This window comes from Zingiber officinale, chromosome 11A (genome assembly GCF_018446385.1).
Source record: "Zingiber officinale cultivar Zhangliang chromosome 11A, Zo_v1.1, whole genome shotgun sequence".
Taxonomy (NCBI): domain Eukaryota; kingdom Viridiplantae; phylum Streptophyta; class Magnoliopsida; order Zingiberales; family Zingiberaceae; genus Zingiber; species Zingiber officinale.
Window position 1 is genome coordinate 20,590,938 of NC_056006.1, and position 14,291 is coordinate 20,605,228.

Genomic DNA, 14,291 nt, shown 5'->3' on the forward strand with positions numbered 1-14,291 from the left:
ACTCATCCTTGGACTTTCCTCTTTTGCCAAGATCACACTTGGACTTACGTTGCCAAGACTACATGCTTGGACTTACACCGCCAAGACTCACCCTTGGACTTTCCTTGTTGTACCTGTATCCTGCACACTCACAATGCATATCAAATACAACAATAAACCTAACTTAAATCTTTGCCCAAACATCAAAACCTAGGATACCCAGATTGCTCCAACATAGTATACACTCTAACAATACAGAGCTGAAAAACAAACAGTGGAGTGGAAAGACTTACGATCGAGAATGGAGAGGGGTGGTAAGCAAACCGGCATCAGCTATGTGTTCGGTGACAGTTTCCCGAGCTTCCAGCCATCTCGTGAACAAGCATACGACTGTAAGTTATCCAAGTAGCTTGCAGCGCATTTGATTTTGCTTGCCCGATAGGAGCACGCCATAATGGAAGACGACAGCGAAGGAAGAGGTGAGAGCAGCAAGGGAAATTTAGAATTTAGAAAATTTCTCTCGCCGCTGATTTGAATAGAAGGCAAAAAGGAGAGAGAATAAAAGAAATATTTTTTATAAAGAAATCGAGCTGACAACACCATGTATGTGTGCCACTCACAGTCACACACGAAGTATCACCTAGCATATCATTTCTATTGATGTGGATACATGTTAAAGACCTAGGAGGAATTAGGGAGAAAGGGAGGGGCACTTTGGTCATTTGATTATAGCAACCCTTTTTTAGGTTACTGTTCATGCGAAGGAAACGGGGGGCTTAGTGGGTTTCCTTCTGCGCCGCAATCACGAACAGAGGGGGCTTGGTGGGTTTCCTTCTGCGTCGCAGTCATAAACAGGGGGGCTTAGTGGGTTTCCTTCTGTGCCGTAGCCACGAACAGGAGGGGTCCTTGGCTTCGCAACGTGACGTCGCCATGGGAAGGAGGCACTGGGTCGCCGCCTTCGTCAACCTCCTCCTCCTCTCTCCCTCTTCTCTCGCTTGCTGGCAAATGCTTCCAGCCGCCATCTTCTCCTTTCTCCATGCCACCACGAATCAGGACGGAAGGAGAGCTTCTTCTTCATCTCTCGCCGCCACCACCGGGAAGATATGTCGACGACTACCGCCTCTGGGCCACCTCCTCCCTTCTCCACGCCGATGCCACTACGCCTTCTCCCTTCATGCCTCTCTCCCTCATGCATGTCGCCACCCTCCTCACACAGACCACCGCCCGTCGCTGCCCATGCCACCTCCGATGTCGCTCGCCGTTGAGGCCTACCGTCGCCAGGACAGGACCGCCCCTCTCCTTTCTTCCTCCCGGTGCCACTGCCACATCCAGCGGCTACCATCGCGTCTGGCCACCAGGACGCACCTCATCGCCGTCTTCTCTCACGCAGGTAGCAGCTCTCTTCCCCCTCACGATCGTCGTCCCCAACCTTCGCCATCATCAACGGCCACCTCTTACCTGCCTCCTCTTCTCTTACCCGTGAAACATCGCCGCCTCGCAACGTCATTGACATCGTCAACTAGTCGCTAGCCACCCACAACTCGTTCCAACACCGAGGGCATTGTCATCACATTCCACGGCCCTAGTCTTCATGCCACAGTCAGCTATCACCTCCTTTTCTCCCTCTCAACCTTTGCCGACCATAGCGCCCACGAGAGCACCGTTCCATAACCCTCGATAAGCACTCCTCAGCCGTAGGCACCGCTGTCGCTACCTCAGATCTGTTGGTCCGATTCTCCGGCTCTCGATCCGCATTGTCGTACGCCTCCGATGTCGATCGAGCCCCCGAGCCCTCACTGTCATTATGTTCTGACCTGACTTGTGTGATGTTTTTATGTTCCAGCCTTCGTACCGCCATTGTATCTCGGCCTGCGCGCTAATATCTTATCTCGACCTATGTGCTGCTATCATCTCCCGGTCTGCGTGCCGATATCATATCCTAGTCTGCGTGTCGATGGCATATCCCGGTCCATGTGTTGCTGCTAGGTCTCGGCCTGTGTGTCGTCTTCCGAATCCAGGTCACATTCGGCTCCGCGCCGCCAAACCCAACTCCACATCCAGCTCCCGGTCATCTGCTCTTCCGGGTCATGACAACTTGAGCAGCGTCCTGACCAGCTCACCGATCCACCCAAGGACGCCCCTTGGGCCTGGGTACATTCTTCGTTCATATTCTATACACATTTCATTATTTTATGTCTTAGTTTATTACTTATATATTCGTTGGATCTACCTCGAGCATCGGGGTACCAAGGACCGGAGCAACCCGGTCACTGGTTGCAAGTAGCGTTGACCAGAGGACTTCTGACGACTTGATCAACGTAGAAGTCATCTCAGCATACCCACCTCCGGGATGTCGTGATTCGGTCAACATTCTATCCACCTCACCCGGTAATCCGTCTGACTCAGATTCCGGACATAATCATCTATATATCTATATATATCTATCAAATTATAATTATTCCTTGCCATATAATAAAAATGTTAATTGCCATATGATAAAAATTAAATCTCATATAAATGTATAATAACAAATGACTAACCTATTGATTCACACAGAATAATTATAAAAATATTGATGTTGCAAAAGTATAACGCAATAAAGAATTAATCTATTGATTCACATAAAATAGTTAGAAAAATCTCAAAAACTATCAAACTACCAAGGAACTTAGAACAGAATTAATAAAGTAAATAACTAAAATATTATCTCATAAAGTTAAATTGAAAATTATATTAATTCCAAACTCATTAAAATACAAGACTCTACACTTTTTTTATATACAACAAATATAAAAATAAATATTTGAAATAAAAAAATTGCTACGCTTAATAAAGATTTTAATTACTCTCTATTTATTATCAAAATAGAAAATATTAATTACCATATAATAAAAATTAAATCTCTAATTATTTCTTGGATTGTTTTTACAAATTATTTCTATTTTACTTCTTAACTACCATATGATAATTATTCTCTGTTTCTTGATATATTAATCTTGAATATTTTCCATTTTATTTCTATTTATTTCGGATACATCAATCTTGAATGTTTTTCATTTTTGAATATCTTTCAATTTTTTTTATTTTATCGTGGTGGATGCATTAATTTAGAATTTATCTTTAATTTATTATTTTAAAATTATTTTTTAATCTACATTATTTGTTTCTTACTCTACATCACCATGCCAGCTTACAATTGAATGGTTAGGTGGTTAAGCATTTATAGTAGTTGTAAAGGTTGTGATAGTTATACTAAGTGATTAATATCACTTCTAAACTCCACTATTCACTCATTCATTTTTATTAAAGAGTTCTTACTATGTGTAATCTATGTAATGATTTATTTCCACAATATGATTAATTATTAATATTTTTTAAAATTAACTTATTATTATATTCTTAAATTAATGATGTCTAAATTTTTATAACTTTTAATAATATTTCATTAAAAATCACCATGGTAGCTATACTAAGTGATTATATGACTTCTAAACTTGACTATTCACTCATTCATTTTTATTAAAGAATTCTTACTAAGTGTAATGTATATAATGATTTCTTTCCACAATATAATTAATTATTAATATTTTTAAACTATATTATTATTATATTCTTAAATTAATGATGTCCAAATTTTTATAACTTTTAATATATTATATTTCAATAAAAATCACCATGGTAGTTATACTAAGTGATTATATCACTTCTAAACTCCACTATTCACTCATTCATTTTTATTAAAGGGTTCTTACTAAGTGTAATGTATATAATGATTTCTTCCACAATATAATTAATTGTTGATTTTTAAAAAAAAAATGCTATTATTATATTATTAAATTAATGATGTTTAAATTTTTATAACTTTTAATAATATTTAATTAAAAACAACCATGAGGATCATATGAACTTCCTAAATTGTCAATTTTTATTATTAATTAAAGAAATTATTATCCACTATATTATTTATTAAATATATTTTCGCAAGCATTTCTTGTAATAAATGGTACAAATAATCAAATATCCAAAGGGTTATTATTTTTATTAAGTCCATACTTTTGTAGTTAGTACCATGTATTCAATTTTTTTATGAAAATTTTTCATTGACTATCTGAATAAATCGAAGAAATATATATGAAGATTCATCCTGACAATCAGCGTTCTTAGCTCTGCTACTAATTAAAAAAAAAAAATTCTATAATATACTGTAGCTGAATTTCAAACTTCATATGTTTGATCTATCATTGGAGGACTTAATCATGACACCTTGTCCCTGTATTAATTCCCCATTTTGATAATATGAACTAGTATAATAATGGTTAAGCTATTTTTTCCTTATTGAATTTAGGATGAAATTATTAAATGAATTTAATTTTCACCATATTGAATAAAAAATTTAAAATTTAATTTATTTATTTTAATTCATGGGTTCTAGAGAAAATAAAAAACGATTAAAAATGGAAAGATGTTAAGGAAGGTAAATCTACACATTCATTTTATTTGAAGCAAAAAAGACAGAAGAGGCAGTTTAAAAGATTAAAATGCTCAAATTTTTTCCGAGAAGAAATAAATTTTCTTTTCTTTTATAATTGTACCTAATTAATCCTTTCTTCTTTAACATGTAGGTTTTTAAAAGAAAATTCAATATTTATCTTTTTATTCTCTCTAATAAAAAGAATAAATAATATTTTTCTAAGGTGAAGAACACTAGTATATTACATAAGATAACATTATTTAGTTAGTTATGAGAAGAGTTAGTTGTCTCTCCATCTTATTTAGAGCCTCCTTGTCTCCTTATTTGGAGTCTCCTTATTGCCTCGGTGTTCAAAGAACTTTAGGGTTGCCTCTTTTTTTTTTTTTTTTTGAAGAGTTAGAGTTCGTGTCGTCCCATATGATAGTGAAAACCTTTTTCTTGTCTTCTGCCTTTAGTTTCTTTCTTTAGTTTCAAGTTCTCTTTCTCTTACTAGCCTTCCTTTTCTATATTCCTAATAGGTGATCATGTTAGCATATTCGATTGTTTTTATTCTTCTCAATTCTTTGTTTTCTCCTTTCTAAACATTTCTTGTTTACTACTTTTTTCTTTTATTTTTATGAAATGTAAATATATATATAATGATAAAAATGTACAACGTCGGCCAACGATAGCTATTCATGTCTAATAAAGTATCATATCTAAATGGATATCCAAGAACCTATCTAAATCAAAACTCACACGCTCGGACATAGAGTGATTCCTTGTCATCCATAAATAGTGGATTAAAACTCTTCCATATACTAGTAGCTAGTGCTCGTGTGTTGTTTGGGGTGTAATCGAGCCGAGCCGAGCCGAATTCTTGAATGTTTGAGTTTGACTCGTTTATAATCGAGTCGAGCTCGAGTTTTATTTAACGAATAAATTCATGGTTCACGAGTTTATTCAAACTTTTATCGAGTATAAACGATCTTAATAAATATAAATTATAAATTTAAATATTCATTAAAAACTAAATTATATATTTAGAAAAAATTATAATATTCTTGTTAAAATTTATAATTTTATTCTAACAAATAAATTTAGTATATTTGTCTATATGTTTCAAACGTAGAGTGTAAAATCTATAAATTCAATATCAAAACTATTAAAAAAATTTATTTAAAAATTGATTCATAAATTTAACAAACATGTTCATGAGCTAACGAACTGAATATAGTGAAGTTTGAGTTTGGTTTGCTTATCTTAACGAAACTCATTAAACGAGCTCAAACGAGTTTTTATCGAATCGAGTTTTGAATATCTCATGAGCGACTTAGTTCATTTACACCCCTATGTGTTGATGACTCTTTCTCACACGATCTTCACCATGTATATGCCATCTTATTGTACTCATCACATGAGTCATCGACGAATGGTTAACCTATACAATTCAGATGAACATTACCTTGATGGATGGTTGAGTTACTTTCTATTTAATTCAAGTGTAAAGTGGTGAAGATATCTTTAATTCAAGTGTGGAAGTAGTTGAATCCTTTGACCTAGAGTAGGTATACCCATTGAGATGATCCTAGAAACTTGTTCAAAGCATTTATTCACTTAGTTTAATTATTACAATTTGATCACATTAATTATGTTTTTTTTATATATAATTCAGATCTTATTGATTCGGGTAAATTCGAAGTAGAATTCATACACATTTATCCCCCGAATTCGAATTTTGACATGGGTCATGGATCAGTACTGAGCTGCTGCCCTGGCTCCTCCTCTGCGGCGCCGGACCCGGCGTCGCTGCGCCTGGACCGGAGCCGGCCGCGGTCGAGCGTGCCCGGTCTCGCGGAACCGCGCCCGCTCCGACTCCACGACGCGGCAGTCCGGGAAGGGCGTCGGGTAGCGCAGCGCGTCGTAGCAGAAGGAGTACGTCATGTAGCGCTCGCGGAAGGCGAGCATGGAGCGGAGTCGGTCGGCAGTCATGTCGCCGAGCCCGGTGGCGGCGAGCGTCGCGTGGTCGTCGTCGTCGCAGGAGTCGTCGTCGAAGGGCGCCTCGCGGAGCGGGTCGGCGCGGCAGCCGAGGAGGGCGAGGCCGTCGTACTCTGCGACGAAGGGCGCGTAGGCGTAGTCGACCTTGTACGTACCGCCGGCGGTGGCCCAGCTGGAGGCGTCCCAGATGGTAGCATACAGCGACATGGGCTTCGACGGGTAGTCCCCGCCCATGGCCTCCGACCGCCGGACCTCCCTGATCGGGACGTCGTCGACGTAAAATCTGACCATCAACGACAACACGTACGTACGGAGATTCGATCAATTCCCAATTAGTCGATCGAATTGAATTGGCTCGCCGAACACATCCCCTCTCGGCTTACATGATGTTCCGATCGGTCCAGACGATCGAGTAGCGGTGGAAGCCGGCGGTGGGGTCGAAGGGGAGGAAGTAGCGCTCCTCGCGGCCGCGGCTGGTGCTGCCGTTGCCGTAGACGTTGGTCTGGACGCGCCACTCCTTGCCCTGGACGTTCCCAAGAAACTCGAAGTCCAGCTCGTCGTGCGTCCGCTCGAACACGTCGCCGTTCGACGTCTTCAGATCAAATTGAATCCACCTTTCTTTAGCAATTTCCGACGACCTCAATTCCGGCGAGGAACTGAACCATATACCAAAACAAAAACAACAAAGGGCGGCATTTTCCCAAAAGGTCCATTTGTATTTTTATAATTTTCCAAAACGCACACTACAATCTTATATGGGCTCTCAAAAGACTAGAGAATCATCACCCTCAGTAATTTTATTCTAAAATTACCCTTTAACCGAGCATTATTATACAAGATACCAAATAGCTACTGTACCATATAGAAACTATTCAATAATAATTACATTATATTTAAAATAAATCTATGATTTATAATTTTCACCATGTATAAGATGTCTATTGTAAGTTTGATTTAAGATTTAGAATATCTAAATATTATTATATCAACGTATTATTTCCAATTTAAGATTCAGATATCTTAAATTTTAAATTTTAAATCTTAAAATCACACTAAATACATTGTAGATATTACTCAGTAATTTCTACATATTATAATAGTTACTTGATAGTTTATACACATTGTATCAACTACTAGATAATTTTTACACTGTATAAATTTTAAATTCATCTAAAATATATTATAACAACTATTGTATAATTTTTATATGTTGTAACAACTATCCGATAATTTTTACACGTTATATAAACTAACGATAATTGTTACACATTGTAGGTAGAAGCTACCCGATAATTTAATTTCTACAATAACATTAGATAGGGATAAGAGGGGCACCCATTTTTTTTTTATAAAAAGGAACATCCTTTTTATAATTTATAAAATCTGCATGTCTGTTTTGTAGTTTATTTGCCCATTTTATATTTATCCAAAGGATATTTTTATAAAAAAAATATTTAGCTTGGCCAAGCAACCGTGGCTGCCTAGCCAGCCACTGTGGCCAACAGATCACAGGAATTTTAATAAGAGTCATTTGGCAAAGAAAATATAAAATTTTGGTATGCGTTTGGAAAATTCTAAAACTCAAGTGGCCCTTTGAAAAATACCATAAAAGGAAAGGAAAAAAAAACACTCACATAGAAAGCAATGACCACGCCGGCGGTGTAATCCGCCGGCAACTTCATCAGCGCGCTGAACAGTCCATACTGGTACATCGACGACGATATAAATCCCGATCCTATCAAATCGAACAAATCAAACTGATCAATGACATGCACCATCAACGCAAGCTCAAGAGCCCATCGATCGACTACCGGAATATTGATCCAGGTGGAGGCGCACTCTCCGGCCGTCGGCGGAGCGGACGAGCCGCTCATCGCCGAACAGCGGCGTGAAGCCCTCGTCGAACGTGAGGGTGCTCACGTTAAACGCGACGGCAACGGAGACGAGAAGGCAAAGCGAAAGAAAGAGGACCAACTTCCGGCGATCCATCTCGAGCAATTTCTGCAATGTGATCATTCAAATTGACGTTTTATCGGAAAAAAAAAGTGGGAAATTACTAAATTAAGTAAAATTCAAACGAGAAATTCGATAATAAAAAAAATAGTTAATTTAAGTTGCCATTAATTAAGGGGAGGAAATAAAAATAGAAGGCTAAAAATGAGTTAAAATGGGCTAAATAAAGGTAAAAAAAATAAATAAATAGATAAAAGAGGAAAAGACTAATTAAAATAATATATTTATGTTTATGTATATAGCAAATTAATGCATGCATCTACTTGGATAAATAAATATGGTTACTAATTTAAATACTACAGAATTTAATAATCTTCAGTTGTTTGGGGTAAATAATGTGTAATTAAAAATTTTAGATTTATTCGATGAAATAAAAATTTAAATATTAAAAAAAAAGCATAATTTAAGTAATAGCGAGCTTGACATGGAAGGCTCATATTGTATGAATGTCTTCCTTTTCGTGCGAATTGACCTTTTTGCCCTCGGACGACTGCAAGAAGGAGGCGAGTAGCGAATGTGCATCGCTCTTTTTCGAATTTATTTGACTGTTTTGCCCTCCGGCGCCATATGCTTCTCCCCGAGGCGGCTGCCATGGCCATTTCCGCCGTGGGAGTATAAAATGAGCAGAGGCCGGGGCGACTGGTGAATTGGTGGTGAGGACGGGGAGGAGGAGCAGGGGAAACGGATCTTCCGGAAAAGGGATTCCTTCCTCGACTCGATTCGCTTCTTCTTCTTCTTCTTCCAGGTAACTTCGCTTCTTTCCTTGGTGTTCTGGATCGAGTGGATTTTTTTTTTTTTGCTCGATCAATGATCGAGTCCACTTCTCAGGTGATCTCTTTCCTCTGTTTCGATGGAGGTCCGTTGGCTTTTGCGGGTTGATGTTTCCCCCTTTTTTTTGTTCACAAGCTAAAAACGGCGAATTTTAGGGTTCTTTCTCTGTTTGATGATCTTCGTGAATATGTTGTTGGCGGATCTTTCAAATCTGAGGTTTTAATTTGGAAAGATTAAATCTTCGATGCTTTTGACCACTTCTCGTGCCCTTTGTGCTTGTGTTTGCTCAGCGAGTGAGGAAAAACAAAATAGAAAAGGAAATAAATCTTATTTTCTATCGATTCCGTTTATATTGTTTGTTTCTTGTTTATATTTAGGGCTTCCTTCCAATTATACAAGAGAAAACAATCATTCAAATCCCACATCCTCTGGTTAGGAAGATTGGCTGCTGGGTGACAATGTCTCCTTTAAAAAAGGATATAGTTTTCATGATACAAAGTTTCTAGGTGAAGGGAAGTTAAAGGAAACAGTTCCTCGACTCGATTCCCTTCTTCTTCTTCTTCCAGGTAACTTCGCTTCTTTCCTTGGTGTTCTTGAGCGAGTGGAATTTTTTTTTTTATTTTTTTTGGTCGATCAATGATCAGATCGAGTCCAGTTCTCAGGTATCTCTTTCCTCTGTTTCGATGGCGGTCCGTTGGCTTTTGCGGGTTGATGTTTCCCCTTTTTTTTGTTCGCAAGCTAAAAACGGCGAATTTTAGGGTTCTTTTTCTGTTTGATGATCTTCGTGAATAAGTTGTTGGTGGTTCTTTCAAATCTGAGGTTTTAATTTGGAAAGATGAAAACTTCGATGCTTTTGACCACTTCTCGTGCCCTTTGTGTTTGTGTTCGCTCAGCGAACGAGGAAAAACAAAATAGAAAAGTTAGTAAATCTTATTTTCGATCGATTCCATTTATGCTGTTTGTTCCTTGTTTATATTTAGGGCTTCCTTCCAATTATACAAGAGAAAACAATCATTCAATTGGCTGCTGGGTGGCAATGTCTCCTTTAAAAAAGGATATAGTTTTCATGATACTAAAGTTTCTAGGTGAAGGGAAGTTAAAGGAAACAGTTCATATGTAAGCAGACTTCTTATCATTGGAATTGTAGTTTAGTCTTCCTGAACATCATCCATGTTTGCTTAAAGTATCGGTTGAATCGCAGGTTGGAGCAGGAATGCGGGTTTTACTTCAACATGGAACATTTTGAAGATCTAGTTCAGGCAGGCCAGTGGGATGAAGTAGAACGATATCTCAGTGGTTTTACCAAAGTCGACGACAATCAATATTCGATGAAAATCTTCTTGGAGGTCAGAAAACAGAAGTACCTTGAAGCACTTGAAAGGTAGGATCACATTGCTATTCCTTGTCGCCTTTGACTAATGTTTTGGAGTCATATGATCCAATTTTAAAGTGTTATACTTTTCAGTAATGATAGGACTAAGGCCGCCGAGATATTTGTAAAAGATCTCAAGGTTTTTTATACCTACAGCGAGGAGATCTTCAAGGAGGTGACTATGTTGCTTGATCCGGAGAAATATAGGTAGTCCCTTTAGATCGATCGAGATTCTCATGATGCTTGGGTTAGTTGGTGTACTGAGTTATCATTCTTTATTTTCATTTTGCTTCCAGTAAGAACAAGCAGCTATCCAAGTGCAGACATACAAAATTGGCACGCAACATAATGTTTATGGAGCTTAAGAAGCTTATCGAAGCTAATCCTTTACTTAATGACAAGTTAAACTTTCCATCATTTAGTTCTAATCGCTTAGAGGCCCTAGTCAACCAAAGGTACAGATTCAATTTCTCAGTGTATGTTTTTATTTACGAAAAGGTGTTTAGCCCTTGGACATCTTCCACCTTTGGTTCTTCTTTGTTGTGCTTGTGTTATCTGTGCTCAAATTTGAAGTTCAGTATCAATCTAAATGCTACTCCTTGTCTAGTCTTAATTGGCAGCATTATCTTTGCAAGGATCCCCACCCTGACCCTGATATTGAAACACTCTTCACTGATCACTCTTGTGCTTCTTCTGCCAATGGTTCCTGCCAATGTGTTGTTGACCACCGCTTCTTCCAACTCCGCGTCTCCGTGTGACCACATAGTGTAAACAGATTTTTGTTGTTGATGTTGTTTTTGTTTCTGATTGAGCATTCTTCTTTTTTTCCTCCATATCACTGCCTTATGTCCTACAATTTGATTCAGCCGTTTCAACCAGTTGTTTCTCAACCTGCAAGTGCCATGGCTGGGTGGATGGCCAATGCTAACCCACCATTAACTCAGGATGCTCCTGTAGTACACCTTCCACATTTTGGACAACCTTCCAGTTTCAGTATGTCACCTTCAAAATTTTCATCTCCTATGTGATTATACAAGTTGTAACATTTTGCCAAAGACAAGTGATGATTATCGACTTGCAGCATCGTTTCTAAGTAACCCGAGGCTTCATATACCAGATGCTGTACACTTGATGAAGAGAATTCACATAGGCCAACCAGATGAGGCACAAGAATATTGCTCTTCTTGTTTTTGTTTTTGTATTAAGATGCCATTTGTCGTATCAAACTGAATATTATCTTTGTCATCTAGGTATCACTCTCAGATGCAACTCATCAGCACACCATTTTTCCCAAGGATGGCATTCCCCAAATTGTCATATGGACTTTTAATCAGGGCTCTGACGCGATGAGCTTGGACTTTCATCCTATACATACTCGAATTCTTCTAGGTAGCTTCGCGAATCGCGTATATGTAGAACCATATCATTTCGTATTCACCAATAGCATCTCAACTTTGCCTTTCAGTTGGAACAAACGTCGGTGACATTACCATATGGGAAGTTGGATCGAGAGAAAGGATCGCACACAAGACTTTTCGAGTTAGGGATATTGATTCTTGTTCTTTGGCCTTCAAGGTATACCAACTGGAAACATTACATGCTGCTTTACCATACTGTAATAACATGATTTCTTACTCAAATGATTTACAATATTTTGCAGACAGTGCTTGCAAAAGATGCTTCAGTTACTGTCAAACGATGCATGTGGTGTCCTGATGGCTCCATTCTTGGTACATAAGCATACCTATTATAATGAATGTGTTTCATTTTCTTCTTATCTGATTGTTCTAAGATTCTTGTATCTTATTGGGATGCTCGTAGGTGTTGCATTCTCAAAGCATCTAGTCCAGACATATACTTTTGATTTAAATAGGGAATTGCATCAAATGCTGGAGGTAAGCTATGAATACTAAATTTTTAAAAGCCAATGGTTTCTGACAACTTCTTGTTGCACAGATTGATGCTCATGTTGGCAGTGTCAATGACATTGCATTTTCCCGTCCCAATAACAGTTTGTCAATTGTCACTTGTGGTGATGACAAGACAATTAAAGTGAGTAACGAATGGTGTGGTTTAAATACATTGCAAAGATAGAAAAGTATGTTCTTAGAATCTTTATCATGGGCAGGTTTGGGACACTAAAACAGGGCAAAAGCAGTACATATTTGAGGGGCATCAAGCCCCAGTTTACTCTGTCTGTCCTCATTATAAAGAGTCTATCCAGGTTTGAATGTACCAGAAAACTTTGTAAAGTTAAACTGAGCTATTTATTTACACTCACTTTGGAAATTCCCTCTTGTTCTTCTAGTTCATCTTCTCTACTGCAATTGATGGGAAAATCAAAGTATGGATTTATGATTGTTTGGAATCGAAAATTGACTTTGATCCTCCTGGACATTGGTGCACCAGAATGCAATATAGCACTGATGGAACAAGGTAGAGATATATTAAACTAATACATCTCCAGCATTGGCAATCTCTTCGATTACCCTAAATCTGTATATCATCTCCTCGTGCAGGCTTTTTTCGTGTGGAACGAGTAAAGATGGAGAAACACTCCTAATGGAGTGGAATGAGGGTGAGGGATCTATTAAAAGGATCTACTCTGGCTTGAGAAAAAATCCATCAGAAGTTGTCCAGTTCGACACAACTAAGAATCACTTCTTGGTTGCTGGAGATGATTTCGCGATTAAGTTTTGGGACGTGGATAATGCTAATATCTTGCATTCTATTGTTGCAGACGGAGGACTTCCTGTTAGTTGCTTTTATCACTCTGATTGCCATTGAATTCGTTACGGTTGGATGTATTTGCTTACCCCTTCCCTTCTTAATTCAGTTGCAGGCAAGTCCAAAGGTGAAATTCAATAGGGAGGGCACACTTCTTGCGGTTACAACAAACAATTGTAGAATCAAAATCTTGGCGAACGCCGATGGACAAAGAATCGTAATGATGAACGAGGGATCGCGAGGCCCTTCTCAACACATTAGTACAAATGTTAAGGTAGATTTCAAGCCACCTAAATTTTGATACAGAAGTAAAAGTTTAAAACTTGTTGAGCTATTGAACTCTACTTGAAGAATAATTAACAGTGGTCCATTTTACCACTCGTATACACATATGTAATGCCAACATATGCAATGCAGTCATTGTTTTAAGCTTCGATCGACTCATCCAAACCAAAGTGATTCATTTGCATAAAACATATCTTTCGGAATATACTGGAATAGAGAAGAATGATAAATGATGTATATTTAGATTAAATATAGAGAATCAACAAAATGGGAAAGGAAAAGCTCTTTGCATTATATATATATATAAAAAAGATATTGATGGCATATCCTTCCTCACCTGCTTGGGCTCTTCCTCTCCTGACGCTTTATGAGTTGAAGCAATGACAATCTCCTAGCTGGCCGAGATCCGATGGCCTACAAAGCAAAGCACATCAGCGGGGGCAGACAGTATTGGCGTGACCCCTCTTATAATCAAGTCTAAGAATATCCATATCAGTTATCCTAAATTAAATTTTTACCTTAAATTTTACATTTTATATTAAAAAAACATCCGCATCATGTAACCTACTCATTCCCTAAATATACATTTTATGAATAGTAATTCTTTAAATTTAGGAAATGGATTACATTCCCTAAACATTAAAATATTATTTCTCTCTCCTTCATCTCTTTCCTCCATCTAATAATAAAAAAAAT

At 37.9% G+C, this 14,291-nt stretch overlaps 2 protein-coding genes across 2 annotated transcripts; one reads left to right on the forward strand and one right to left on the reverse strand.

Annotated features, from left to right (window-relative positions):
* Window positions 1-6,184: 6,184 nt before the first annotated feature.
* Window positions 6,185-8,416, reverse strand: LOC122031285 (probable xyloglucan endotransglucosylase/hydrolase protein 30). Its single transcript, XM_042590417.1, has 4 exons — window positions 8,239-8,416; window positions 8,062-8,162; window positions 6,811-7,019; window positions 6,185-6,710 (listed from the first exon to the last, which is right to left on the reverse strand). Exons 1-4 carry the CDS (start codon window positions 8,414-8,416, stop codon window positions 6,185-6,187), a joined length of 1,014 nt encoding a protein of 337 aa, XP_042446351.1.
* Window positions 8,417-10,204: 1,788 nt separating this feature from the next.
* Window positions 10,205-13,998, forward strand: LOC122031962 (protein TOPLESS-RELATED PROTEIN 2-like). Its single transcript, XM_042591193.1, has 16 exons — window positions 10,205-10,327; window positions 10,413-10,592; window positions 10,677-10,790; window positions 10,880-11,038; window positions 11,191-11,335; window positions 11,396-11,576; window positions 11,665-11,747; window positions 11,834-11,972; window positions 12,049-12,158; window positions 12,244-12,313; window positions 12,405-12,478; window positions 12,540-12,635; window positions 12,712-12,807; window positions 12,892-13,019; window positions 13,103-13,337; window positions 13,426-13,998. The coding sequence occupies exons 1-16, from the start codon at window positions 10,248-10,250 to the stop codon at window positions 13,609-13,611; spliced, it is 2,076 nt and encodes a 691-aa protein (XP_042447127.1). The 5' UTR covers window positions 10,205-10,247; the 3' UTR covers window positions 13,612-13,998.
* Window positions 13,999-14,291: the final 293 nt, after the last annotated feature.

What these genes read in the sequence shown, in the direction of transcription:
- LOC122031962 (XM_042591193.1), top strand. Translation starts at nt 10,248, where the DNA reads ATGTCTCCTTTAAAAAAGGATATAGTTTTCATGATACTAAAGTTTCTA. An exon ending in GAGGCCCTAGTCAACCAAAG is followed by an intron (nt 11,039 to 11,190) that starts GTACAGATTCAA and finishes CTCCTTGTCTAG; the next exon opens with TCTTAATTGGCAGCATTATC. An exon ending in ACATACTCGAATTCTTCTAG is followed by an intron (nt 11,973 to 12,048) that starts GTAGCTTCGCGA and finishes TTTGCCTTTCAG; the next exon opens with TTGGAACAAACGTCGGTGAC.
- LOC122031285 (XM_042590417.1), bottom strand. Translation starts at nt 8,416, where the DNA reads ATGGATCGCCGGAAGTTGGTCCTCTTTCTTTCGCTTTGCCTTCTCGTC. An exon ending in GCGTGGTCATTGCTTTCTAT is followed by an intron (nt 7,020 to 8,061) that starts GTGAGTGTTTTT and finishes TTTGATCTGAAG; the next exon opens with ACGTCGAACGGCGACGTGTT. An exon ending in TGGACCGATCGGAACATCAT is followed by an intron (nt 6,711 to 6,810) that starts GTAAGCCGAGAG and finishes GTTGATGGTCAG; the next exon opens with ATTTTACGTCGACGACGTCC.